General features: G+C 37.9%; 10 protein-coding genes across 10 annotated transcripts; 4 read left to right on the forward strand and 6 right to left on the reverse strand.

Moving 5' to 3' along the window:
• Window positions 1–361: 361 nt before the first annotated feature.
• Window positions 362–2,391, reverse strand: GCK72_001886 (uncharacterized protein; the record flags this gene model as incomplete). The annotated part of the gene is made up of 8 exons (XM_053723163.1): window positions 362–475; window positions 526–629; window positions 674–778; window positions 826–901; window positions 947–1,513; window positions 1,561–1,778; window positions 1,832–1,988; window positions 2,059–2,391. 8 exons carry the CDS (start codon window positions 2,389–2,391, stop codon window positions 362–364), a joined length of 1,674 nt encoding a protein of 557 aa, XP_053591808.1.
• GCK72_001887 (uncharacterized protein) lies at window positions 1,378–3,981 on the forward strand (the record flags this gene model as incomplete). Its single annotated transcript, XM_053723164.1, has 3 exons — window positions 1,378–1,452; window positions 2,635–2,875; window positions 3,857–3,981. 3 exons carry the CDS (start codon window positions 1,378–1,380, stop codon window positions 3,979–3,981), a joined length of 441 nt encoding a protein of 146 aa, XP_053591809.1.
• GCK72_001888 (uncharacterized protein) lies at window positions 2,700–5,706 on the reverse strand (the record flags this gene model as incomplete). Its single annotated transcript, XM_053723165.1, has 11 exons — window positions 2,700–2,972; window positions 3,019–3,129; window positions 3,175–3,300; window positions 3,354–3,683; window positions 3,738–4,079; window positions 4,132–4,258; window positions 4,308–4,430; window positions 4,484–4,801; window positions 4,864–5,007; window positions 5,057–5,352; window positions 5,401–5,706. 11 exons carry the CDS (start codon window positions 5,704–5,706, stop codon window positions 2,700–2,702), a joined length of 2,496 nt encoding a protein of 831 aa, XP_053591810.1.
• A 1,197-nt stretch (window positions 5,707–6,903) lies between these two features.
• Window positions 6,904–13,252, reverse strand: GCK72_001889 (uncharacterized protein; the record flags this gene model as incomplete). The annotated part of the gene is made up of 15 exons (XM_053723166.1): window positions 6,904–7,163; window positions 7,209–7,449; window positions 7,496–7,903; window positions 7,969–8,329; window positions 8,375–8,614; window positions 8,666–9,358; window positions 9,594–9,975; window positions 10,026–10,183; window positions 10,374–10,774; window positions 10,826–11,454; window positions 11,941–11,988; window positions 12,034–12,207; window positions 12,419–12,521; window positions 12,571–12,739; window positions 13,185–13,252. 15 exons carry the CDS (start codon window positions 13,250–13,252, stop codon window positions 6,904–6,906), a joined length of 4,335 nt encoding a protein of 1,444 aa, XP_053591811.1.
• Window positions 13,253–14,440: 1,188 nt separating this feature from the next.
• On the reverse strand, window positions 14,441–15,501 carry GCK72_001890 (uncharacterized protein; the record flags this gene model as incomplete). The annotated part of the gene is made up of 4 exons (XM_053723167.1): window positions 14,441–14,619; window positions 14,669–15,011; window positions 15,057–15,386; window positions 15,451–15,501. The coding sequence occupies 4 exons, from the start codon at window positions 15,499–15,501 to the stop codon at window positions 14,441–14,443; spliced, it is 903 nt and encodes a 300-aa protein (XP_053591812.1).
• GCK72_001891 (uncharacterized protein) lies at window positions 15,126–15,644 on the forward strand (the record flags this gene model as incomplete). Its single annotated transcript, XM_053723168.1, has 1 exon — window positions 15,126–15,644. The coding sequence occupies one exon, from the start codon at window positions 15,126–15,128 to the stop codon at window positions 15,642–15,644; it is 519 nt and encodes a 172-aa protein (XP_053591813.1).
• Window positions 15,645–16,387: 743 nt separating this feature from the next.
• On the forward strand, window positions 16,388–18,903 carry GCK72_001892 (uncharacterized protein; the record flags this gene model as incomplete). The annotated part of the gene is made up of 7 exons (XM_003114944.2): window positions 16,388–16,436; window positions 16,490–16,668; window positions 16,737–16,811; window positions 16,857–16,955; window positions 18,176–18,483; window positions 18,529–18,700; window positions 18,829–18,903. 7 exons carry the CDS (start codon window positions 16,388–16,390, stop codon window positions 18,901–18,903), a joined length of 957 nt encoding a protein of 318 aa, XP_003114992.2.
• A 2,233-nt stretch (window positions 18,904–21,136) lies between these two features.
• GCK72_001893 (uncharacterized protein) lies at window positions 21,137–22,456 on the reverse strand (the record flags this gene model as incomplete). The annotated part of the gene is made up of 5 exons (XM_003114860.2): window positions 21,137–21,349; window positions 21,396–21,784; window positions 21,832–22,231; window positions 22,275–22,362; window positions 22,407–22,456. 5 exons carry the CDS (start codon window positions 22,454–22,456, stop codon window positions 21,137–21,139), a joined length of 1,140 nt encoding a protein of 379 aa, XP_003114908.2.
• Window positions 22,457–23,071: 615 nt separating this feature from the next.
• On the reverse strand, window positions 23,072–24,353 carry GCK72_001894 (uncharacterized protein; the record flags this gene model as incomplete). The annotated part of the gene is made up of 6 exons (XM_003114831.2): window positions 23,072–23,143; window positions 23,197–23,547; window positions 23,598–23,734; window positions 23,779–23,866; window positions 23,913–24,152; window positions 24,201–24,353. 6 exons carry the CDS (start codon window positions 24,351–24,353, stop codon window positions 23,072–23,074), a joined length of 1,041 nt encoding a protein of 346 aa, XP_003114879.2.
• Window positions 24,354–25,153: 800 nt separating this feature from the next.
• GCK72_001895 (uncharacterized protein) lies at window positions 25,154–26,845 on the forward strand (the record flags this gene model as incomplete). The annotated part of the gene is made up of 9 exons (XM_053723169.1): window positions 25,154–25,209; window positions 25,263–25,375; window positions 25,419–25,471; window positions 25,517–25,639; window positions 25,684–25,998; window positions 26,044–26,163; window positions 26,220–26,302; window positions 26,380–26,564; window positions 26,610–26,845. The coding sequence occupies 9 exons, from the start codon at window positions 25,154–25,156 to the stop codon at window positions 26,843–26,845; spliced, it is 1,284 nt and encodes a 427-aa protein (XP_053591814.1).
• Between the last annotated feature and the right edge of the window lie 294 nt (window positions 26,846–27,139).

Below are 27,139 nucleotides of genomic sequence, written 5' to 3' on the forward strand. Positions count from 1 at the left end.
GAAAGAGAGCAACGGGAAGAAATGTAGATTAATTTCCTCTCTAGCTGAAGAATTCATTGGAAAATTCAAATCATGAACTCGAAAGTTGCAAATAAACGATTCCATAACGGGAGTGATTATGAAGAAAGGTTACACAAACAGTTATTTGATATTCTACATGTTTCGGATCGGATCCGCTTCCGAATCAGAGCCGGCGAAATGACAACAAGAGACTATTCGCCAGGTTCAGATATGAAAAGATGATTCTTCACTTCCAATTTCAGCCAAAGTTACTGAACTCTAATGAAAATTTAAAATAAGAAAAACGATTGATTCTCTCAAAGTCTTCATTGGAAACTAGTACAGTGAAATTCTCGAATTTTTATTTTTTCGAACTCTTCGCAGTGAGCAAAGTGTGACGCTCGCTGACAGTTGAACTAGTATCCTTGGTGTCCGCATTGGCATTTTCAATGATTTTTGTGTCCAGGAACATTCCCTAAAATCAAAATAAAATTGAAAGAAATCATTAATCGAGTGTCTCATTACCTGACAATCATCTTCTCTTTTCGTCTCTTCAAATGATTTGACATCACCTGGTCCAAGAATAATGCCCATTATGAATCCACGATGACGACGACGGAAGTTTCCGACTGAAAAAGTGACAAATGATTATTTCAAAAATAAGACAACTCACAAGTGTCCTCTGGTCCATCATCAAATGATTTATGTTTCGGATAAGAGAACAGAACACGGAACCAGTTGATTCCATTCTTTTGCTTCTCCGCTTCACTCTTCCATTCTGAAAATTTCAAATCTTATCTTGGAATAATAGGAAACTATTGTTACCATTGAATTTAGCAGTCCAAGTTTTTGGCAAGTATTGAGGAGAAACTAAGAATTCTTTCATCATTGCTGCTTTCAGCTAAAAACAAATCGGGTATTCATTTCTGACTACAAGAACACAAACCTTATCTCTCTTCTTCATAACTGCCTTTGTTTCCTCATCAACTGCACAATTATTCTTCTGTAAATAATCGATAATCTTATCCAAAGCCGAATCCAAAACAGCCAGAACAGTTGCATCCAATTTCTGTTTTCCAGAGAAGAACTTGGCGAGAACTTCATTTTCTTCAGGAGTCAAACACTTTTCGATTGCTGCATGTCGTTTCGCAACTTTCAGAAGACGTGGAGCCAACTTCAGAATTTCTTTTTCATCGACATCTGACGTCATCTTTTCAAATTCATCGTCATCTAATTTCTCGAATGCATCCGGTTGATTTTCAGCGATTGGAGCAGAAAGTGTCTTCTTTGAAGCGTCGACAATCGATGGATTCGAAGTAGTTGCAGATAATGGAACATTCTCTTTTTTGCTCTTCTCTTCTGAATCTTTTTTAGTTGATGAAGGATCAGGAACTGGTTGAATTAAAGTTAGAGGAGTTTGAGTTTCGATTGGAGTTGTCACTTCTGGAGATGGTTGGACAGGGATTACGGTAGTTTTTGGTGGTTCTTGTTGTACCGGAGCAACGACATCAACCTGAGAAGATAAAAGTTAGTTACTTGAAATCAAAACTGGCAAACTACTTTATTGACTTCAGCTTTCTCTCCGACCTTTTGTTCTGTTTCCTTGAACACTTCATCAGCTTTTTTCTCTTCCACTTTTTCTCCAATTTGTTGTTTCACAGTCTCCACAATTTCTTTCTTCTCTTCGATTGGCTTTTCTAGTTTTTCTTTACTCGAAACCATCGGTTTTCCTATTTCTTTTTTAGGAACATCAGGATCTGATGGTTTAGTTGATTTTTCTGAAAACAGCCAATATAAATATGAACATTTCTGTTTTCCTGAGACTTCCTACCAGCTGATTTTCTATTTTTCGAGCGACTAGTAGATTGATCAGTAGCTGAAGATGAAGAAGACGGAAGTGAACTGACAGCAACTCCTCCTTTCCCTTTTTCCTTCTTCACCTTCTTCTTCTGAGGACCAGAACTCATTGAGACGTCTGTTTTTGGGAGCTGCAAATTTCAATTCTTTATCGTGTTACTGCAATGATCAAAGGAATGAAGAGACCCCAAATGATCAAACCTTCTCATAATTCTTCTTCGCTTGCTTCTTATCTTTATTCCTTCTTCCTCCAGTTCTTTTTTTCGAATTCTTCCAAATAGTCGGTTTCTCTGGAAGAACAAAAACCATTGGCTGAAAAGGTCCTTCACATTTCTCAAGAATGGTAGGTGTCTCATCTGGATCATCAGCTTTCACAAATATTCCTTTCTTTCTCATTTCAGCTCTTTTTGCTAGTTTTCTCTCTTCTGGAGTCAGCGTTTTCTTCTTTTCTTCCGGTTTATTTTTCAGAAATTGTTTGTATTGATCCTGTACAACACCAGCCGTCACTTTCTTTCCGAGATTTGATCCGAGCATTTTTCAATTGTTCAATTTGAGCAATTTTAAAGCCAAGAGGAACGAATAACTAGTATTTTCGAATAGATTGGGAATGAGATTTTTCTTTTTTAATTTAGGATGCAGTGGAAAGAGTAAAAGTTACAATTTCACGCCTTTATTTACTTTTCTTTATTCGTAAATCTCTAAAAATCACACTAAATTATTTGGGATCACAAGGGAACAAATACACAAAAACGGACGGAAGGGAAACAAAATATACAGATCGTAAAGTGGGAAAACAATGGAAACCCGAATAAAACTAAGGACAACTTTGATAAAAATACAAATTATGCTGACGATGATGACCCGAGTGGATCAGACGAAGGTCCTGCTTCAGAAGATGTTGTTGCTTCTGGAGCAGCTGGAGCAGAAAACGCTGATGACGTGGCAGCACCTGGAGCAGATGGTGTCCCCGTTTCTCTATCTCGTTCTCTTTCACGACTACTCGGAGGTGGAATTGGAGGTTTTTTGGGGAATGAAGTACGGGCGGATACGGTACCAGTGACGATTTTCGAAAGGATGAGCACGTCAATATATCGGGCTTGGAACTCTTGTTGTTCCTGGAAAAATATTGAATTAAAAAATCTTTAGATTGATAATCGTTACCTGTGTTGTACATCCGGACAATCCTAACGAATTGATATCTTGTGGAGCAATTAATCGGAGACCTTTCTCGGCGACAGGGACTAAACCATTAGGCATCAATGGGAGGGAGATCTGAAAGAAAATAAAAAATGAAATTTGAAAAATTCAAAAACAAACCAAATGAATATGATCGCCAACATGACTTCTTCGATTTCTCAACGGGTGGGACGGATACCACGTGTACACTATTTTTCCAGCCATTCCACGTGATGGTTGGAACAACCAAGATGCTCGACCAGACATCTGAAAGATGACATTTTTGTTCTAACTGGTCTCCGATATCCTTGAAAACTTACATGTTGAACGAGTTCATCTGGCCAGACGACTAAACATTCTCCAGATGATTTCAATGGTTCATTGAGATATTTGAAGATTTGTTCACTATCCACAATCAGAACCCATGATCCAATAGCCATTTCTTGGTTTCCTCCAATAATGTGACCGGATTTAAGCATTGTTTGAAGGTTGGGTCGATTCATAATTGCTCGTTCTCTTTCTGTTTGTGGTGGAGCTGTTAATGTAACTGGTGCAGCAATTGATTCATCGAGTGGTGGACGAGATTTTGGATGAAGAACTGAGACACGGGCGGTTCCATCTTTTCCCATTTCGACTATTGAATTCTCGAGCTGAAAATGAATTATTATTTTGAATCAGTTGTGTAAATCGAGATGAGTTCTCACTCGTCGTCCCGGTCTCGGCGTTGTCATCGTTAATACAATCATTTCTTGTTCTTCATCTGTATCCTTATCTCCATCTCTTGGAAGTGGAATCGGTCCAACATGAAACTGTGCTCTCGGAGCAGCTGGTGGACCAGAAGATGGATTCGGTCCGCCTGGAGCAGAGGATGCACCTGATGACGTGGCAGATGGAATAGTGATTTGCATGACTGGAGGGCCAGGAGTTGGAGTTGGTCCGATGGATTGAGCAGCTTGTTGTTGTTGTTGATGGGCTGATGTACTTCCGGATGGGCCGAAGTGATTACGTAGACGATTCCATACATTTTGACCAAAGTTTCGGAAACTCTTGAAAAATAATATAGACATTTCAAAAAATGGGAGTTTAAGAAAAACAAACCTTAAAAGTGAAAGTCGGTCCAAAAACTTTGTGAATCTGTGAATGAGATTCGATATGCGAAGTAGTTAATGGAGATACGTAGATTGGATATCCAACTGGCAGATCAGCAGAACTATTGATCATATTTCTGGAAAAGATTAAGTTTCAGAGATATGGAAAAACACAGTATAAGTTACCTGAGAACTTGTCTCGCATTCTGAATACTTCCACGTTCCGGATTCCGATTTCGAAGGAAAATGAGTTCTTGTTGTTGGCCGGCCCAGAATGCGCGGACACATTCACGATTCAATTTGATCACTCTGAAAAAGTTTCTTTGAATTATAGTTTTATTCACACATTTTGAATAACAAACCTCATATTCAAGTGCATTTGATTGAGCATAATAATCTTGTAGTCGTCTTGTCCATCATCATAAATATGTCTCAATGCCAACAAACTTGGAGTATTTGCAAGAATTGCTTGTCTCCATCCGGGATCTTGTTCGTGAGAAATAAACATTTTCGTCTGATAATCTCCAATTGTTGTGTACAATCCTTCGTTCTCATCGAATTCTTCAAATTGAGCAAAGTGATCCTGATGAAGTTTCAGAGCCATTTTGACCGCTGGAGCAACTACGCATCGAAGCATATCCATATCAGTGAACACCCATTCATCGCGTTGACAAGTTATTCTGGATTCAGAAATTTAATATAGAAGATTCTAATAAATATTACTTTTTTTATAAATTCTTACCTGAAGTCTCCCTTGAAAAGCGAATGAAGTCCATACAAAAATGATTCAGCTGCACTTGAATGACGATTGAAAGAAGCAGTTCCGAGAGATCGACGAGCCACCAGAGAAAGAAGATAACAAAGAGTTAATGCTTCCTCTTGATCACTGAAAATATGAATGCTTACTCAAAATACTGATCCAAATAAACACTCACAATTTATCTTCCTGAACAGTTTCTTCTCGTTTCGCAAGACAATACATCATCCACGACAAGTAGACACTTTTGAAACTACTTCGTGATATTCCAGACTCTGCATTGTCGTAATCTTCATCATTCGTTGGACAGAATAACGAATCAACATCAGTGTATCGTTGATTCTCAATAACTGATTTGATTGAATTCGAAACGACTTCTTCGCGGAGCCATTGGCGGAATTTATGAGAAGTAAATGTGTAGTAGATGATGCATTTTATGTAGAGAGTTACCAACAACCGACGGAGTTCATGGACCTGGAAATATCGGAAATGTTCAACTTTTAATTTGAAATTACTGTTTGCCTGTAACAAATTGACAGCAGAATTATCCGAAATACTGTATCCATCGATAATATACTTTCCAGAGACAACTTCCCAAGCCAGCCATCGAAGATTCCAAGCTGTGTTGAAAGACAAAAAACCAGGAAGTGAACCAGGAGAACAACAACAAAATCCACTTCCATCTCGAATATCTTCAGTGATTGCTTCGACTTCTCTCTGGTGACAATATGTTCCTCGGAATTCCAGGCCACGCAGTTGAAATGTCACGAATCCGTTGCCGACTTCAATGATATGGACGAGAGAATTGAGGTAGAAACTGAAACACATAATCTTTTTTTTGAATTATTCTGAAGAAAAGTATTTCTCCGTGACCGAACAGAAAGTTCAACAAGGAAAGAAAAATGAGAAGCCATTTTGAGCTTTTTTCCAAATTTTTCACAATGTTTTCTTTAATTTTTGAATAAAAACATGAATAAAGCGTGACACCCTAGAACCCTAGGCCATTGAGATCTGGAACAGTGATAAGATGGGCCGCATAAAAGATGATGATAATGAGTGGAATTCTTCAGTTCGAATAGTTAAACTCGAATACAACCACATCGTACAAACACGACGAAACCACGGAAAGATGATCAGCCCTTTCGACTATCTCCACATCTTCATGCTGCTTGTTGGTCCACTTGTGGTCATGATTGGATGCGGCGGAAAGAAGAAGGCACCGTACGTTTCTCGACGGCGTGATGAATGAACTCTGATTATGACCTATTTCAGACCACCGAAATCTGCATCTAAGATGTCAGCTCCTCCACCGGCTCCAGCTCTACCTCCTCCTGCTCCAGATGCAGCTGCTCCACCACCAGCAGATGCTCCAGCTGCTGCCGCTGATGGAGAAAAGAAGAGCGAGAAGAAGGAAGTAGAGAAGAAGGAAGAGGAAAAGAAGGAGGAAGAGAAAAAGGATGAAAAGAAGGATGAGGAGAAGAAGGACGGTGATAAGAAGGATGAAAAGAAGGAGGATGAGAAGAAGGATGGAGATAAGAAGTCGGAGAAGAAGAGTGAGAAGAAGAGTGAAAAGAAGGATGATGAGAAGAAGGACGAGGAGAAGAAGGACGATAAGAAGGAGGAGAAAAAGGAAGAAAAGAAGGACGAGAAGAAGGAGAAATCCAAGAAATCCAAGAAGTCTAACAAGTCCAAAAAGTCGAAGCGAGACAAGAAAGACGGGGATAAAAAGGATGACGAAAAGAAGGAGGACGAGAAAAAGGATGATGATAAGAAAGAAGACAAGAAGGACGATGAGAAGAAAGAGGACGACAAAAAGGAAGATGATAAGAAGGAGGACGACAAGAAGGAATAGGCTTATTCATCTCTTCTTTTTCTCATTTCCTCCAATAAAGGTGTTTATATAATAACTTGGTTTTATGTTTTTTATTGCTCATTTTTTGAGTTGTGAATTGGAACGGTAGCTCAGAAGGTTTTTGTCTAATCTGATTCATGTATCAATTTGCCCTTCGATAACTGCTGAATATCTCACCTCGCAAGTACAAAACAGTCTCCCGGTTGAACACTTGTCGCCCATCTTCCCATTGCCAAGTCACCGGCAAGACTTTTTTGTAAAGATCTTGTCAAATGCTCATAAAAAACAGCATTCAAATTACTGTCATCCATCATCGGTCCTCGATCTATTTGAGATGAAAGTCTCATTGTTGAAGCATCTGTTCGCTTGGTATTGTAATCTTTCTCCCAGAACTTAACCGGTCGAACGTAGGAAGACGTGAAGAATGATGATCCTGAAGCAAAACAGTGTGTAATCAAACAATCTGGGTTTCACGCACCTAAAAATGGGTTCAACGGAGCACTGATGATACTTGAAATGACAGTTTGAATAGCAATCAATGCTGAATGAGGGACAGAGAATGGCTGTGCGAATGCATGGAATGCACTTCCCCAACTGATTTGCCATGGTGCCACGTATGCCATTATGAAGGCGATTTTCAGATAGAGTTCCACGACTTTCGGATATAATGATACGCATATGTACATAATAATTGGAAGAAGATTCCATGATGTTAAAGACTAAAAATAGAAAATAGTTGCTTCGGGAATATTTTAGAGCACTCACTTTTCCATTATACTCGATATCAATGACATGTTTGAGATCAAATGCGGCGGCGAGAAAGGCGACTGCAACAGGAATATACATGAGTTGAGGTTGAGAGAATCCACCACGGAATAGACGGAGACAGACAAGTGGGAGGATGATCCATGGAGCAGGTATCGCCCAACTATTTTCAGTTACCATTGAAATGATTAGAAGAGGATACACAATATTTCTCTCAATGGCCACCATCCACAAATGAATCGTCTCGAAATACATCAACTTGGCAGCATCTGGAGATTCGAATTGAGCGTGCTCAGCTGATTTAAGAAGTGGAGAAGAGACAGCACGCCATGGAGTATGAGATCGAAATTGAGGGAACAGATAGTGATTTATAACACCGAGAGAGACGCAGACTCCTGATATGGCATACTGAAATATACGATAGTTTATGGTTTATGAATGATGTAAAATGGAGAAATATGATAAAAACTTACAGTGAAATATGGTTGAGTGGCAGTGAACAACGAAGTCGAATGAATGCCGAAAAAGAATGCAACCAGAAAAATAGAGAAGATCAAATCGTATCGAGCCCTTTCTCCAATCGTCCGTCGGACCATTTTGGGCATTTCATCTCTTGCAGTTGAGATGGACGGTGCATTTGCCGTCGCCTCTTCTTCCTCAGAATCCGATTGCTTTCGGAATGGAGATGTAAGAATATCGAAGAGAATAATCATTAGATTCTGATTAGATGACATTCGAGAAAGTAGATATGACACGGCAACGCTTGTTGCAATGAATGCGGAGAAAAGTGGGTTCTGAGTGGACTTCGGAGAGAAAGTGTACGCGACTCGACATCTGAAATTAAGAAATTGGTTTTTGGTGAGTTTAAATAGAACTTACAAAATACAAAGAGCCACATAGAACACCGAGCTTTTCGCGAGTTGAACACAAGCCGAGAATACGCTGAATGATGCAGTTCCTCCGAAAATATGCATTTCAATTTGTTCAGCAACGTGATGAGCCAAAGTGTTGAACTGGGGAAGCCATCCGAGAGTGAATGCAACGGGAAGGAGGAGTAGTAGAATCGAGAGTAGATCACGCACAGCTATCAGAATTGAAGATGAGGGCATCATGTAGAATCTGAAATTTTGTTATAAAGTCAGTTTGCTGTTCCTGTTATGAATCACTCACCTAAACGGATTCCAATTCCACGTCAGTTCATCCTGATTATCATCAATTTCTTTTCCACCGCCGACATGATGTACATACAGTAATCCGAGAGCCATGATGCAGAAATAGATAGGTCGATTGTAGCTGGCAACCCAATTGAAACCGTGAATCGGAGATGATGCATCTGGTTGAACACTTTTTAGCAAAGAGAATTGAGCAGAAGCAACAACAAAACAGAACGCAACGAGGGAATAGTCATAGAAGATTCGAGCATCAATGAGAAGAACAGCCAAAAGAGACACTGTAGTCGCAAGGACAATATCAAAAAGAAGAGACCAAATCGTGTGATTTCTATCAAAAAGGCGATCAACACTCATCCGATCCACTTTCAAATTGAAATTCTTTTGAGCCTTCGGAAACATTTTCATCGGATAGTAGTAGCTTTTTCGAATATTTGAAGAGCCACGACGATCTAACATGTCTGGAAGACTCATGTAATCAGGTCGAAGTGTCCTGCTAGTGAACTGACTGTTCATTGGAAGACTCGGCATTTCTGGTCCCATATTTCGTCGATTATGTGTACTTTCGATAAGTTCCATTATTTGTTCCATCTGCCACATACTATCCGCCGATCGATCATCTCCATCTCGAGTTGTATTCCGGAGACGAGATCCAGTTGCCGAAAAACAAACGACTTGACTACCACGGGTTGAGCTGAAATATGGAGAGTTTGAGTGTTTTCTTTTTTAAAGAAAGTTTCTTTTAATCAGATACTTCCAAAAAAGTAAAAATTTAGAATTACTCTAAAAATTTGGGATCTGTTTTTTTTTCAAGTGGGCTCAAAACTATATCAGACTGAACTACGATAAGCTAGAGTTCGGCTCAATTGTCACTTCTCCAATTTTAACTCTATCTTTTTCACCTCATTATAAACAGATAATAAACTCACGATGCTCTCGTGGCTCCAGTTCCACTTGGTGCATGAAAAACACTCGAGGGAAGTGTTGGCATATAAGTACTTGATTCATTACTAGAACTAGAAAGTGCTCTTTCTCTTCTTGTCAACGGTAACTGAACAGTTTGTGTTTGACTATTACTCGTGGATGGCAATGCAACAACTGCTGATGTGCTTGGTTGTTTTCCTTCATCTTCATCTGATGTCTTCTCTCCTTTTTCGTCTTCTGTTGAATCATACATACTCTCTGGAAGCACCTCTAATTCTGCCGGTGGGAATAGTTTACGTGCAGTCTCCGGATGTTTTTCCCGTTCTCGATGAATCAATTCGAGCACTGCACGGCCGGATCCAAGTGGCTGAGCTGTACCGACTCCAGCTGTAACTTTAGAGAGTTTAAAGGTTATTCTAAATGTGTATAAAACTCACAATTCTCGTCAAAAGTATACGTCCACCAATTGCCATCTTCATCTTGAAATGTGTGTACAGCTCCTTGGGAAGTGTCTTCATGTCCTTGAGCAATATGGTGTTGACTTGTTGATACTACTTGTGAATGTGCATGCCAATCAATGAATGAGTTGGAACGCCTGAAAAATTAGAAAACATGTATTTGCACGGCACACTTCTTACAACCGCGCTCTACCGAAATACCATTGAAAAATGTCTCTTTTTCTCTGATTCTCTCAATTTCGCACACTATTTTTTTCGATTTCGGTAGAGCGCGGTTGTAAGAAGCGTGCCGTGCTGATAAGAGATGAAAGAAATCAGTAAGCTTACGCAGCATTTCTCAAAACATGTGGAACTGCAAATATTCCATGTGAAACACGATCTGATGACTGTTGAGCTGTAGAAGTAGAAGGTCCTCCTCCAGATCCACCTGATGTACTCGGTGGTAATGGAGCTAATTCAACTGGCGCAGAATCATGTGATTCTGAACTTGGACGTCCTCTTCCCAGCCGACTCATTCGAACATTCTCAATGGCATCAAGTGTTTCTGGATGTTTATCGATGAGATCTTCGAGAAATTTAGTGATTTCTCCTCTGATATCAGCTCCACTATCAGCGTCATCTGCCGAATAACGAGACGTCGTTGGACGATCCACGTCGGTTCCTAGAGAGACAACGACGGGTGTCCAACCAACTGAAGTGGGCATACTCCGAGAAGATTCGTGGGAATCCTGGAATTTAGGAATTAACAATTTCAATAGTCTATTAAGTTAAAAACTCACTTTTTTCATGAGAGCCCCTGCAAAAACCGCCGGTGATCCAGCTCTTCTGCTATATTTTCTCCTTCGATTTGTTGTTCCAGTTGATGAACGTCTTCTAGAAGGACGTCTACTACTCGATGGAACTGCTGATGATGTCGAAGGCATATCTTCATCAACATCCTCTTCGTCTTCATCTTCTTCTCCTACATCTTCTTTCTCGTCTTCTTGTATTTGATCTATTTTTCTATTTTTTTCTCTTATCATTTTCTGATAAGTTTCCAATGTTGCATGATCATCCCCAGCTGCTTTTCTTGAAATAGTCGGATCAGAACGTCTTCTGACTTTTGATGAAGACGTTGATGGTCCTTCTTCTTCATCTTCTTGTGTCTCTATTCTTCTTCGAAGACTTGATGGCATTGATCTCTTCCGTTTTGGTGTGACAACTGTCGGTGGAGATGTTGATCTACTTCGAATCTTCACGTGTCTCTCATCTTCATACAGTACTTTCATTGGATTCGCACGTGTTCTTCTCGTAGAAGACGTCGGCTCACTTTCAGTTTCAGTCGATTCATCTTCAATTGTATTCAATACTTTTTTGACTTCAGCAAGAGCATTCGAATGAACAGATGTGGCAGAAGAGTTGGAGACTACTGGAACATCATAATAGATGCTTTTCGTGTTGTAAGTCTTTAGTTTTCAGATATAGGACAATGTGCTCATGTTAGTTTTTGTGGAGAACAATATCAATTTGAAAGAAAAAGAAAAGAAGAATTTACGAAAACAGTGAGAAATCACAACAATTTCACAAAAGCAAGATTTTATAAAAAAAATGGTTGAGAACTATATCTAATTACCACCACTAATCAGCTAACTAATTTTTCCAAAGTTTTTTGTAAATCTACCTGATCTAAACAACCGAAGACAAACACAAAGAAGCTCCATTCAGTTCAAGATAACCACAACATTCTGCCACATCATTTCCATCACATGTCATCTAATCGAACATTTATATTTTCAGGTTATTATTGAATTTTTGAGACTTTTTTCGAGGAAAAACATAATTTTTATATCATTTTGAGTGATATTGAATTAGAACGTGACACAAGCTAGTAACGCAGATAAAACAAAATGCTTACCAAAATCCCAAAACTTTGATGTAATTTGTGGAATTGGAGTAGATTGATCTGAAATAAATTATTTTATTAACCTTTTTCTTGAAAAAACCGTACTTTCTCTGGCCGAATCAGTATTTCTCTCCAAATCTTGTCTCCTGATACGTGCCATATTTGCTGCAATTTCTTCTCTAACACTCGGTTCACGTCTTCCATCGAGTGCTCGTTCCGATCCACGTAAATTGTATCCCATGTCACGAAGTTCGATCATTTCAACGTCTAGAGGAGGAGCTGGAAAATTCACTTTTGTCGAAAAATATTAACTTTTAAACTTTCTTATGTTTAGCAATAAATATTTAAGTTCTAGTTTGATTAATTATGTTTGTAGCAGTAACCGCTTCTATCATCTACAGAGATCCTCCCGAAAACTATTATTTACAATTGCTAGAGGTTAGAGGTTTTCTTGAGTTTTCGAAAGCAGAAAAAGTTTTGAAAAACTAACGTTCAGATTCTCTATACAATTCATCGATTGAATCATTGATTGTTCTCGTCACAACCACTGGATCTGTCGTATCGAATACCATATGAAGATATGCAACAGCACTCTGAAACCATTTTCTCAATAATTGATTCTCCGCAAATTTTGAAAGATACCTTGATAACGGTGAAGAAGAAAACAATGAATCCAGTATATGAAGCAGCGAAAACAATCGAAACTCCTTGAGATGTGACGAGTCCGAGGATAAGAGGAAGAAGAATAAGTACGAACCAGACATATAAATGTAGAGTATTACAGAAAATCGAGAAACCCGGTTCGTAGTACCTGCAAACAAAGGAAGTTTCAGTTTTACCTTATTTCAGCTGTCTTCGATTTGCCAGAAATGTCTTTCCATTTATATTCTTGTTGTTCGACTATAAAAGTAAATTTAAACCGCTATTGCTACATTCGTATACTCTAAATGAAAGCGGAGCCGACCGAAACTTTTAGCGCAGTCCAGTACCCACCGAAATACAAAACTTTTTTGTTTTTTCTATATTTTTCCTTGTCACGGTTCTCTTTGAGAAACTCGCTCGAATGCCGTGAATGAATATAAATCTGATGTGAACACCGCGACAACTAACTCTTCAGTGCGTCAAGAAGAGTTCAGTCACTCGACAGTAATCCTCTCTATCCATATTTGAGAGGATTTCGCGTTTTTCAGAGCGCTATACTGTACTTTTAGACATTTTTCATTAGTATTATCGTCATTTCAAGCTGGAAAACTAACCATCCTCCAGTGAGCGAGGCCCAAATGCCCTGTCGAATGACCTCGGCGATGTGTGTGCCAACACTCATCGTGGCGGTCGAATCGAGGAGCTTTCAGCCGTCAATCGCTCTTTTTCTCCGGTTTTACTCTGAAAATCGATATTCTGGTTGTTTGTAATCTTGTTTTGGAGTTCGGAAGATATTAGATAGTTCTGTGGAGAACGGAAAAAACTTCAAAAATCGATGGGCAGTGAGGAAAAGCGTGTGCTCTTGCCTGGAGGCGTCAATGCTGAAAGAGCACAACAAGGATACGACAATTGCCGCAAACACTTTCACGCACTCTTGCGGTCGCTTCCCGAGGTTTTTCACACCCGCATTCTCTTCTTTTTTATTTAATGAAAAAGTGGGCTCAACATTTCGAAAAAAGTTCATGGGGGGAGTGAAGACGTAACAAGTTTCGAATCGATTTGTTTCCTTTCTAAAAAACAAATTCGGTAAGATAACGAACGAGCAGAAGAGAAACATGCGAAACAGAAGAAGAAGAATGGATTGGGAAAGAAATAAGAACTGGTTCACAATTATTCGAGACCATCTGATACAATTTTTGAGTGAAGAATAATTCAAATAGTGAAACTGGTTTGGTAATTTGTTTGGGAACGAAGTATAACAGTGAACCAAGCAATGAAGTTAACAGTAGGAATCCCTTTGATACAAACTGACTGGTGATCCTAATCAGGGATGTTAGTTATTTTCGGGAATTGCTAAAATATTGGAAACTCGATTTTATAAAATCTTCAAACAAAATACATAAATATGCAGCGAAAGCTAATTCATTGATTTTCATTTTGCAACAATCACCAAAATATTTGAAATTGTAGATATTTTGGAACCAATCTTTACCAAAAAAATTTCTCGGAAAACGGAAATTTCCGAAAATTCGAAAAGAAAATTTCCGAAAATTCGAAAAGAAAATTTCCGAAAATTCGAAAAGAAAATCTACGAAAATTCGAAAAGAAAATTTACGAAAATTCGAAAAGAAAATTTCCGAGGGAAGAAAATTCCAAAAAACCGAAAAAATTCCTCAAGCCAGCAGGAACCAGATCTAGCGACAATTTTAAAATTTCTTTGGAATGTGAGGAGACAAAATAATAAGACAACAATAAATACAAAACTTTTCATTCCTTCAACTCAAAACATCAAAAGATGCAAGAGACCAAACATTCAAAAACACCATCAGCGACTTCGGTTTCGTGGAAATAAAGCAGATGTCAAATGAAATCATCCTTTGGTGTTGAGATGTTGTGGTGCCTTGTGAGCCAACTCGTGAACTCCTCCGTTGAACAATTTGGCGACGATTCCGGAACGGGCAGCTGCGAGCCAGACGGCAGAAGCAGAAACTCCGATTCCACATCCAATTACGACAGTGTCTCCGACTTTGATTCCCTTGGCGGCGAATGCTGAAAATTTGAATTTGTTCGCTTAATCAATTATTAGAAGTGAACAAACCTTGATCACAGTCGGTCTTCTTCTTGAATCCCTTGGCTCCACAGACCTCTCCGATTGGGAAATGAATTGCATCCTTGCAACGAACACCCTCAGCCTTTGAGTCTGGGTATCCGATTGGAACTTTTCCGATGAATTCTTCCTTGCTACGGGCATCCAAATACTTGATACTGGCCAAGTTATCGAATGGAACATCTCCCATCTTAGCGAGGATGCTGTTATCAACTGATTTGGATTCGAAGTTTCCACTGGAGATCATGCTTTCTCCAGATTGAACGACTCCTTGTGCAAGCTTGAAAGCTTCAAGTCCACCATTGAGAACAGACACTTGGGTGTATCCGTAGTACTGTAAAACAAGAGAATTTGTTCGAAGACTCACTCTAAAACTCACTCTAAAGGTCCAGTAGGCACGAGAAGCAGCAGCCATACCACCGTCTTTTCCACGTCCGTAAAGAATGAGATGATCTCCATTGAAAACTCCCAAACGTTTGATGTAAGCGGAGAATTCTTCCGGTGTGTAAAGACCGAAACGCTCATCTTCTGTTGGATAGTAGGCAATGTCGAAGTTGAAATGGGCGGCTCCGTTGATGTGCTCGGCCAGGTATTCTGGATTCTTCAACTCGTTCATTCCAACTCCGAACTTGTTGTAGTACTTGGATTTGTACTCAGCAATGTCGGCTTTTGGCTTGAACGTCCAGGAGCAATCGAGGATGCGGACATTCTGAAATTAAGAAGAGTTTCATACACCAGAAGCTTCAAAGCAAACGAAAAAGAAGGCAACTCACTCCGAAGTTTTGCACCACCCACTTGGGTTCGACGATCATTTCGACAGCCATGGCTCTTCTTTTTTGAGTTGGTTGAAAATCGCTGGTTGGGAAACGATGAACTGATTGATTCGAGCAAAATCCCGACTATTTACGCTAGTCTTATCAGTTTGACACGATCTCAGAGGTCATCGAAACGTGGATTGTCACGCTGAAAAAAAATATAAAAATATGAAACTGATTATTTTGAAGTTTTAGGAAAACAAAGGGGAGGTGTGCTTTCGGCGCGTTTTACGAAAGTTACTCTAATTTTTCATCATGTCAGCTACCGTAAGCTACCACGTTTTTTTCAGCAGACCTACTGTACTTTGACCCATCTCACTGTTCAGGACTTCCATTTTTCAAATTTCAAAAACAGATAAATGTTTTTAATTCAGAAGCCCTTATTCCTGGTGCACTCTAGACGCGTTTTTTGGTAGTTTGTTCTGTGACGAGGAAGATCTAACAAAAATATGCTTGTTCAGATCATTTTCTTAATGTTTTTCTTCTGTTAACGTATCTCTATCCGCTTCGATGGACTCCTCCAGCTATGATACCTCGGATAATTCAATCTGTTCGTTCATAAGTTTCAAAAATTATTCTTTTTCATATCTTTTAAATTCTCGGTTCTCACGGGAATCTCTAAGTCTCGTTCCTCTCGAATGTTTCCTCATATTTTCTACATCTCTTCATCCTTCACCTCCTTCTTCTTCTTCCTCTTCTTCTTCTAATACCGTTCTTCTTCTTCTTCTTTTTGTATTGGTCTCTCCATTTCGGAATATAACAAGGTCGTGTTCTTCCCTTCTTTTCATCCGTCTCTCACTCTCTTGTGTGTCAGAAATATACATATATCCTCCTGTCTTTGTATTATAATAGGTGGTTGTCCACTCCACTCATTCCCTTATTCTTGACCCTTGCTATGACGAGGTCTCTACTCATTTTCGTAGTACTTCTTCTTTCTTCACAAGGTAAATCAAAAAGTTTTATTGATTTAATAAAGAAAGAAATTGAACGTTTCCAGTATACTGTGGCCTCAACAATGGAGCATCTTCGAAAGATGTTGGAGGTAGAAAACGACAGAGCGGGGGAATCGATGAAAACATTCCAGTAATTGAGATTCGCGGGGAAGGAGCACCGATGAGTTCTGCTCAAATTAGGCATCTAGAAGAGATGGATAATGGTGGGCCACTGGATATCAAGGTATTTAATTAGAGGAACTTCCGAGAGATAATCAATTGTTCTGGACTCTTCCAAAATGCTTTTTTCAGATCGAAAAGACATTTGTTCCAGCCAAATGCACAAATCAAGCTAAACGGTTAGACTTCATCACTTTCCATTACAAGGTAACTTCATCCGAGCTCTTTGAATTCTTACACTCTTCCTTTCAGGTATTCACTGAAGACAACAAGAAAGTCTACCAAACATATGGCACGGGACCAGTCACTATTCAACTTGGAACTGGAATGATTATGCCTGGATTGGATAAAGTGAGTGTGCTCTGGATCTTAATCTTCTTCCTACTAATGGAATAGTTCTGTGTGTGTGTCCGTCCGACGCTCCTCCCTAAATAACGTTTTTCTCTTTGAACCGTTTCAAAAGATGTCTAGGGGTATACCCATGAACCTCCGAGCGCTTCAATTTTTTGGACCCCGGGTGTCGGATTACTGTAGGATTACTGTAGCTACCGTAACCAAAAAAATGAAAAACTGTTCCAAACAGAACGAGAGGAGACCAGACTGGGGTGGTAACGACCTTGACCCCTTAGTATGACACCCAAAAAAAATTGGGCCGGTTACTGTAGGATTACGGTAGTTACAGAATTTTGAGCATTAACAGTCAAACCTGAATATCTTGGAAAGTTCAGATCCCCACTGATCGAGTACGTTGATAAATTTGTTAACTCTGTAGTCCCGTACTTTTCCTTGGGACACTCTGCAGATTTTCTACTGCCATAGCCCTAAAGGGGTACTGTAGCTACAGTAACCCAAAAATTGGAAAAGCAGGTTCAAACTTAAAATACGGGGCCCATACTTTGGTAGTGACACCCTGGGCACCTTAAGACAGTACTCCAAAAATTTTAAGCCAGTTTGGCCACAAGATCCAGAAAATCCCAGAAGTTTCCAGAATGTTCCAGAAACATCTAGAAAAATAGATTTGGAAACTTCCAGATAGTTTTAGAAATTTATACACACTTCCAGAAAAATATCAAACTTTTCCGGATCCTTCTAGAAACTTCCAGAAAATTCCAAAAGTTTCCAGAAACTTCGGAACGTTCTAGATTTTTCCAGAACTTCCTAGACACTTCCGAAAAAATTTTCGGTCAAATATCTAAATATCGAAAAGCGTGAGAAAAACGCGGCGAAGCCGCTCCAGCTCTGCTGGTTACTTCTAATAACGTAAAATGTGTTTATTACTGTGCCCGATGGTGAACCGGTTATCGGTGTTTTCCATCGGAACATAGCTATTCTTGACTGGTAACCTACTTTTGTTGATTCTCAAGGAGAACAACAAAATGATTGATTGGATAATTAGTAGATTTTCCCACTGGGAAAATGAAATTTTTGTTATGGAAGTCTCTTTTCAAATCTGAAACTGGAATAGTGAACTTTCGAAGACTTTTACTTGATGAACTGCTGAAAATAAATTTAAAATGAGGTCTCATATATTAAAAAAAAGTTATAAATCAATTAATATTCTCTATTTTCAGGGTCTGAAAGGAATGTGTCCAGAAGAACTTCGTAAAATCCGTGTTCCGTATCGAATGAGCCGAAAAAGCAAGAGTAAAGTTTGGAAACATATTCCAAATGACGAGAATTGGCTGATTTTCAACATTGAAATGATTGAAATTAAACCGTATTCTCCGGAAATTCAATTCAAGTTCCTTGATTTGAATGAAAACGGAAAACTGACAAATCAAGAAGTTCAAGATTTCCAGAAGAAAATGAAAAAAGAATTCGGAAAAACGTGGAAAAATGAGAACATTGATAATGTATCGGCAGCTGCATACTACATTAAGTTGGTTTCGTTACCTGAAAACACTTTTAAATGTCTCATTTTCAGATATTTTGATGTGAATGGAGACGGAGATGTAACTGAAAAAGAATGGTTGAAAATAATGGAAAGAGATCTAAAATTGATAAATGATAGCAAAACGAAAGAAAAAGGAAGAAAAAGAGATCCAGGAATCGGATGGATTCTCGATTTCAACAACGACGGAATTGTTTCTTACAAGGTTTGTTTCTCGTTTTTGTCTATAAATGTTTAGAAACTCCACAAGAACTTCTCTGTATTCTGAAAAACTGGTAGTGATCTTGTTCGGAAAGACAAAGCAATTATGTTCAAATCTGTGTTTATTTCCAGGAGAACGACGAAGCCGATGAAAGATTTGAATCGGGTCCGACACTTTTGCCGACAGAATCGAAGGATGAACTTTAAAAAGTATATTTTTTCTGTTTTCTCATGACTTTCTTGTTGACTTACTGTAATGAAGTTTTTATAAGTGAGTCTTTCTTTTCAGACACGCAAAGAAAAGTGAGTAAAATAATCACAAAAATTCCTTTTAAAACCGTGACATTCTCGTTTTCATTATTGTTTATTCCACGTGTTTCGTAGTTGAACTGTTTCTTTTTCCCCACGAGTCTAAATATTTTTCCGTAAATCCAGTCAATACCTATATCTCTTAGTCAATATGAACTATCAATTAATACAATTTATTGCCCTTATAATAGTCCTAATCGGTACTTCAAATGGTAAATTATCTCCTGATCAAAACGAAAAACGTCTGGAAAAGTGTGGAAAGTCAAAACTTGGTGAGATTAACTTGCTTTGCAGTATTTCAGTCAAAAGTTCAGGAGTTTGTAAGAACAATGAAAACTCCTGTGAAGATGTTCCATTTGGAACAGACACGTTTATGGTCAGAGTTCTCACAGAAGGTTTTTTAGTTTTCGAAAAGCGATAGCAAAAAACGGTTTCAGATCATTCCGAAACAACATCCGGTGGTTTTTTCATCTCCTCAAGACATATTATGACATCTACTCAATCTGTGGCCGATGAGAATAGAAAATGGCTTTCGGATGGAGAAGAAATGAAAGACAAAAACTATAAAATGTACGAAAAATTTAAGTTGTTAGCTATTTTTGCAGATAATACAATTTGGAAGAAATTTCAGTTTATGGCGTACAATTGAAACAGTTTTCAGGCAAGTTCCCAGAGAATACGTTGAAAACATTCGTATTGTTTGGGATAATTGTACTCTAGAGGACAAGGAAAACAAAGACTGTATCGAAAATGCAATGAAAGCGAAAAACGCGTACATCTTTGATCCTTTGAGAGGGGATTGGGACAGAATGTTTAGTCCAATGTTAATCGAGTTAAAAGAAGATCATGATGAAGTCATGTTCCCATGCATTTATCATAAAGATGGTAAGTGGATTCTTTTCATTCTGAAATTATATACAGATATTGTAGACGGTTACGAAATACCAAATTCTGCTACTCGGAATATTTATGGATTTACAGCGGAGAATGGATTTTCCAAAATGAATTATAGAAGAACAACAGTAAGTTAAAAAAAAACAGAAAATACACTCGAAAAAACTGAATTATTTCATCTCAAGTATGCTGATTATTCTTGGGATCCGTTTCAAATAACAAACGGAAAGAATTTTAAAGCGATGGAAAGAGGAGGTCCTCTTCTGGTTTATGATGTCGAGTCATATGGAACAACTGTCATTGGAATCGATTCTTCAAGTAATTTCAAATCGAAACAATCCGGCTTAGTTCTAAGATCGGAATCCTAGATAGTAGGTATCTCTATTAAAATAAATATACTGCCTTTCGAATTTATTTTAGCCCGACAACTGTGAATCAACCGTTACTTATTTTAGGCATAAACCCGAATTGCGCTTGAAATAGTGACAACCGCCTAAACAATTATTTATTCTAGAGTATTTTTTGTTTTAGCTGGATACAGAGACAATTCGCCAGGCACATACTCAAGAGATATTCGAAATTTCAAGGATGAGTTGTGTGGATTTGGTGGAATCTGTCAGGAAGAGACATGGCGAACAACTACGATAAATGATGTGCCTTCTTCAACATCACCATCATCTTCTGAAACAAATTCTTCAACAAAATCAACAAATGAAACAGATGTAACTTCAAATAGGTCGAGATCTCAGATTTTGACAACTCCAATTCCGTTGATGACACATCACCCGTATTCTGAAGAATACGAGATGAATAATGAAGATGAACATGATGAACGGAATGAAATTGATGATGATATACTGCTCAGTGAAGATGATCGAAATGATGGGAACTCGGGAAGTTTCGGATGGATTCTAGTTCTTATTTATTTCAGTTATGTCTAGGTTCAATAAATGATTTTTGAATCATTTGCTTTGTTGATAGTAATAGATTCATTTCTGTGGGAATAATTTCTCGCTTATAGAAACTTTAATTGACAAGTGAAGTTTTGGGAACATCCTTGTGACTGAAATGAGATAAATATTTTAACTCTTGACCGCTTGAAACTAGAGTTTGACTTAAAAAATTAACATAGCTGCTATTAAGAAATGTGTATTTTTTCAGGAAAATTCTCCCAAAAGTTGTTTACAATATTTTTATTAATACTAGTTTTAATCCATAAAATGCTAAATTAAAATGATCAGTATAGCTGGAAATGAGCACTTTTGATAGGAGCAGGTTGCGGCGGGAGATGAGAACTTGAAACGAATCCGATTCCTGTATAACCTTTGACTGTCATACTATTCCATGTTGGATCTAATTGTTCGTCGTCTTCAGGAGATGTTTGGCGATTCCACGAGTAATAAAATAGATCTTTACGGATAATCATCAAAGACATTATTGGATATTTCGACTGTAATTATAAGAAAATTTATGAAAAGAGATCAATTTGAACTCACTTTCTTCTCATCCACTGCAAAAATTCTCAGCTGCCCTGGAATCGAAACATGTCGAATGAATTCATTTTTAGATGCAACTTTCTCTAAAATCGAGCATGCAATCGTCTCAAATATCGGCTCAACTCGTTCTTTATGGTCTCCACATCTACAATAACTTTTCAAATATTCTTGTTCTTCTTTTGATATTTCTTTTGAGATAAGCAGATCCATTTTAACGAGTTGAAGGATACGAGCACTCATATGAATCAATTCTTCAGTTGGTTCGTCATCACTACTCGACAACATTTGTTCATTTGCTTTCAGTACTTTACATGGTTTAGATCCCGATGATTTTCTTAACTCTTTTAATTTTTCAAGTATTTCTGCCATCTTCTGTTCTCCTCTAAGCTCTGAAAATGTTTATTTTTAGCTCTTTTCTTCTTCTCAGTAAACTAACCAATTGGATCCACATCAATCTTCCATTTCATCTTATTCTTCACTCCATTCGCTCCACTTCTCGCCGGTGCAGTCGGACCCATAATCGGTTCAAAAACACTTCCAATTTGTGATTGTCTCAATTCCTTCTTCTCATCCTTTTTCCCTTTTCTCATTTCTTCATAATCATTTTTGTATTTCTTCTCGAATTCAGACAATGCCACTTTGTCATATGGACTTGTTACCACTCCATCGTAATCTTTTGATTTCTCAGCTGATTCTCTTGATTTCACTTTTCTTACTCTTTCGTGTTCACTCCCACTTTTTCTCTCCTTACTTCCCTTTTTTCTATTTTTCTTCACCTCTTCTTGTCCACTATTCCTTAAATTGTTTCTATCACAAGACGAAGTTTTTCTTAATCTCTGAAAGTCTATCTGTTAAAACAAAACGCTTTTTTCCCCTCACATTATGTTTTATTTTTGATCCAATTCTCACAGCAGGAGCCGCTGTATCTGACTTTCCAGATCTTCCAGATATTGGAGATACGTCTGCTCTGAAGAAAAACAAAAGAATGAAATCTCTTCCAGAATATCTCACATTGGTAGTGGTGGAAGTCTTCCAGGTAATGGTTTTGATCTTGGTCTCATTGGTTTATTTTGCATCGTTTCTCACTCTTGAGACGGTCGACTTCGAAAAAAAAACACCAAAAAAGTTTTCAGCTTCAAATAGAAATGTGGAGGTGAAGATGAAGAAAAGAAGAGAGGTTCACGGGTTCCGAAGAATTTTTTCTTTCTAGAAGAAGCATTGGTCAACACGTGGGTCAGAAAATGAGGGAATTAGACAACGGAAATTTTTGGAAACGAGAACTACAAACAAGAAATATAATGGCACAATGATTGACTTGAAAGTCTCGAATTTCGAATCACAGATCAAATAAATTCTGGAACTTCAAGATATCTACAGAGGGGCTCTGTGATTTTTAGATTTTGAGAACATTTAATTAAGACATTGAGGGAAACTTCCGGTGTTCAAAACGTTCAGAACTTCTAAAGCGGAATGAAATTAACTTGTTGAAAGCTCAGCTTTGATTCTTTAGAGAGTCAGATATCAGTTAGACACAGTATTTTATGAGGTTATGAGAATGGAATCCTCTCATACTTTTCTGAATCTGTAATATCCACAAAAACGATGCATAAACTATTCATTCTCTACACAATACGCATGAAAATTCAAAGTTATTCTTCGGAATTTCGTAATCCGAATCAACCAAGCAAAGTACTTTGAACTGCTGGAGTTGTCCCTTTCTTCACCGCCATTCCTGCCCAAGTTCCATCCTGAAATCAGAAAATTGAATAATCGAAACAAAGAAAAAGAGAAATAAACAGACCAAAGTGTTCTCAACTTCTCGATTCGGTTTCGACCATGCAACATAAAGAAGATCTTTACGAGCCATCAGAAGAGCCATCATCGGATATTTCGCTTTTTTCTCGTCCACAGCGAACAATCTCAACTCTCCAGGAATCACAATTTGTCGAACGAATTCATTTTTCTGTACAACTGCATTCAAGACTGCCAACACAATCTTCTCAATGAGCCCTTCTGCTTTGTCCTCTTGATCTCCACTACGACAAAATGCACGAAGAATTTCCTGATCTGCTTCTGGAATTTCTTTTGAAATTAATGCTTCCATTTTGACAAGTTGTAGGACTCGAGCACAGTTTATGATTACATCATCTTGCTGAAAATGTTCTGTTTGGAATAGAGAATAATGAATGAAATGAGTCTGACCACTTCTTTCTCATCATCATCCTCAGTTCCAACTTTATCGTTTGCTTTGAGAACTTTACACCGTTTTGTCTTCATCTTCTTTCGTAGTTTGGCCAATTTATCGAACACTTCTGTCATCTTTTGATCTCCATTGCAGTCTGAAATTAGAGATGAAGTCAGATGATAAGTTTTTAACACTAACCAGCTCCCTCCACATCAATTTTCCAACGCATTTTATTCTTGATCCCATGGGTTCCAGTTTGAGCAGGGGCTGCTGGACCTTGTACTTCCTGTAAAGTATGACTTTGAATTCTCGAGATACTATCATTTGATTACCTCAAAAACACTCGCTTCTTGCTCTTCCTTCTTAGTTTCCTTCTTTTTCAGAGGTTTTGATGGGACTTCTTCTGTCTTTGAACCAGTTCCTCCGCTTCCCTTTTTACCTCCTTTCTCCTCTTTATTCTCCTTTTTTTCTTCTTTTTTCTCTTCTTGACTTTTCAAATTCGGATCATTTATCTTCTCTTCCATTGTTTTCGGACCAGTTCCATCTTCACGAGTGTATGATACTTTCCGTTTCTGAATTCAATTGAAACATTTTCAAGAGAGTCCGATAAATCCACTTACCGTGATACTTTTGGATCTCGAATTTCCAGAAATCGAGTTATTCGATCCTAGATTTGGACTTGTTGCAGTTGTTTGACTTCCCAATTCTTCACGACTATCATTTGTTTTTGGGCCTGATCTGAAATGAAGTTTGATCAAGAAAAAGAACTGCATTTCATATATTTACGATGAGAATAACTTCTTCCATTTCGAAATCGATCTACTATTCGATTTCGACTTCGATTTTCCCATTTTTTGAACTGAAACTCAGAATTAATTATTTTTGAGAAGATCTCCCTCTTCAAACCTGCCCAACTCACTTCAAATCGGTGTAATGTGTGATGAACTTTCGTTCGTTTTTTTGTGAAATGAAAAAATATTGGAATGAGTTGAGAATTGAGTGAAGAAATGCACGGTTTTATTTATTTGAATAACGTGACAGATTTCTCAGAAAAATTGAAATTTTTTGTTTTGCTCTACCAAATTTCAATACAACCATTTTTATCAGATGCCTCTCTAATAAGGTAATGGCTAGTCTCGTCTAGACCTTTATCTGAATTTGAACTTTATTTTATCCATGATTATTCTCTTGCCTTTCCCGTTTTCCTATTTTACAAAGTTTCATTTTCGTATAGCTCTCAAATAAAAGTCATGAGAATCAGTGGCGTTCCGAGAGACTCTCAAACACCTTTTTCGGTTTCCCATTCTTTCACATTTTCTCGTATAAAACTGACATTTGAATCCACTTTTCCTACTTTTCACAGTTCTTCGGAACCATGAAACCCTTTCATTTTCTTCTATTCTTTCTAGTTTCGACTGTGATTTTGGTGTGTGCTGAATTCAAATTTGAGATAGAAAAGAATGAAACAACCGATTTCATCAATGAGTTAAACCAATTGGGACTAGGAGAATTCAACAATAATTCAACCATTTCTGATGGGAGAAAAGATGAAAAACGTCGTCTTGATGGAGAAATGGAGCTGGAACCACCAGATTCATACTCTAAGATTGTTAATCTGTTTTATGGAAGGTTGGTGATTATTGAATTAGACCTAAACCCAAATTAAAAACGAATGAATTCAGAATGCTCTATTTGATGGAGAGTAATATGGAATCCGACACCGCTACAATTGCAAAATACACGAACTCGGAAACCGAAATTCTACTCTGTGAACACTCTAAAAAATCCACTTTTGGTAAGAAAAAGAAGAATTCAGTGGAAAGAATTGATGATTTCAGCGGAGCTTCGAAGATTGATTCAACTTATTCACATGTATATCAAACTAGTCAAGGTCAGTAAATACGCTTTAGTGAAACTCATTGAATTCTTTCTTCAGCAAGACAGTTACAGTATGCAGCCGTCATCTGATCAGCTGTCAGTCAAGTTTCAATTGAAATACAAGGCAACGACTGCTGTGAACACAGATTTGAAAATGGAATGGCATGGAGAAGCATTCTATGTTAGTAATAGAGACTTCTCTTACTGATAAAATAACATTTTCAGGATTCAAATCTGCAACACTTCGTCTATTCATCTCTCGATTTGAAAGGAGATTGTGCTTCCCTTCCAGATGAAATTCCAGAACATCCAATGGAACCGAAAGAAAATTATATCAATCGTCTTCGATCCAATCTGACTGAAATTCTATTCAACAGTGCGTTCTCAACACATACTCAGACGACTTATCAATCATTTGTCAATAGTTTTTTACTCGATAGAACACGTGTCCAACTATGTGAAAAGAATGGAGAAACTTCGGAAAGAAACGAATTTAGTGACTTTCTATTCAAGCGATACGGAGATGTACAGACGTATACGGTAATTGGATGGAAGGATGCAAGTACGCTCCAATCTGAATTTCAGGATCATGACTACGCAATAACTCCATTTTCTGATTATCAAACTGATGTTATTTTCACTGTGATTGTCTCTTGGAAAAACGGAATTATATTGAAGGAGAGATATCGATTCAGAGTTGAAGAAGTGAGACATTTCACTGAAAATTCATTGAGTAAAGGCTGATTAAATCTCATTTTCAGGCAAGAGAAAAAGACGGAGATCAAGGATGGAAGGCTTGGTGGTCTACCTGGGTTTTCGTGGAATGTCCAGTTAACTTAACACCGTGAGTTTCAGAAAAGAAGAAAAGAAAGATACTAAACTAGTGACTTCTGACGAGAAGGAAATACTTGAAGTTTTCAGGAAAACTGATCCCGAAGCACTCAAAAAAATCTTCATTTATCAAGTGTGTGGATCAATTCCGAACATGATTACAAATGGACCGTCCACCCAGTCACGTGCATCATTTCTCAGCCATTTCATGAAAAAAGAAGAGCAAGGATTTCATGCACAGATCTGTGAGGATAACTACAAACCGATTTATAAATGTTGGTGTCTCATTCTGATTCAAAAGAGATTCTATTATTTTTCAGTCTCTCAATTCGAGAAATGGTTACAAACATGGACTGGAGAGTACGATGGAGCAAAACTTCTTGAGTCAAAAGTGGAATCTTTCGAGAATTTTTCGTTCATTTGCATTGTTCACTTGATGAAAAACTACGGAGATCACGATAAGGAGTGGAAAAAGAGAGAATTCAGAATGAAAGCTTATTATGAAGTTGATCGATGGCTGGTTAAGGAAACCAAAATTGGTTGTGACCATTTCTAAAAATTGGTCTGAATATGAATAAACTCGTTTGCATTTTTGAAATAAATTCTTATTTCGGTGATGAACAATTTTCAGGTAAACAGGTCAGGTCATTTCTAATCCCAAGTCAACAAAAAACCATTGCAGAATCTCCAAGTTGTCTTTTGAAAACCGATTTCCCGCGTGAAAACATCGTTCTCTAGTCTCCTATCTTGATTTTGATTTTTCCTATCTCCTAAATCTAATCAGTGTTTTTTCTCCTTCTTCATATTATTTTCTACTTAAAAATCTATCAATTTGAATATCCCGTATCAA

Source organism: Caenorhabditis remanei, chromosome I (genome assembly GCF_010183535.1).
Source record: "Caenorhabditis remanei strain PX506 chromosome I, whole genome shotgun sequence".
NCBI classification, from domain to species: domain Eukaryota; kingdom Metazoa; phylum Nematoda; class Chromadorea; order Rhabditida; family Rhabditidae; genus Caenorhabditis; species Caenorhabditis remanei.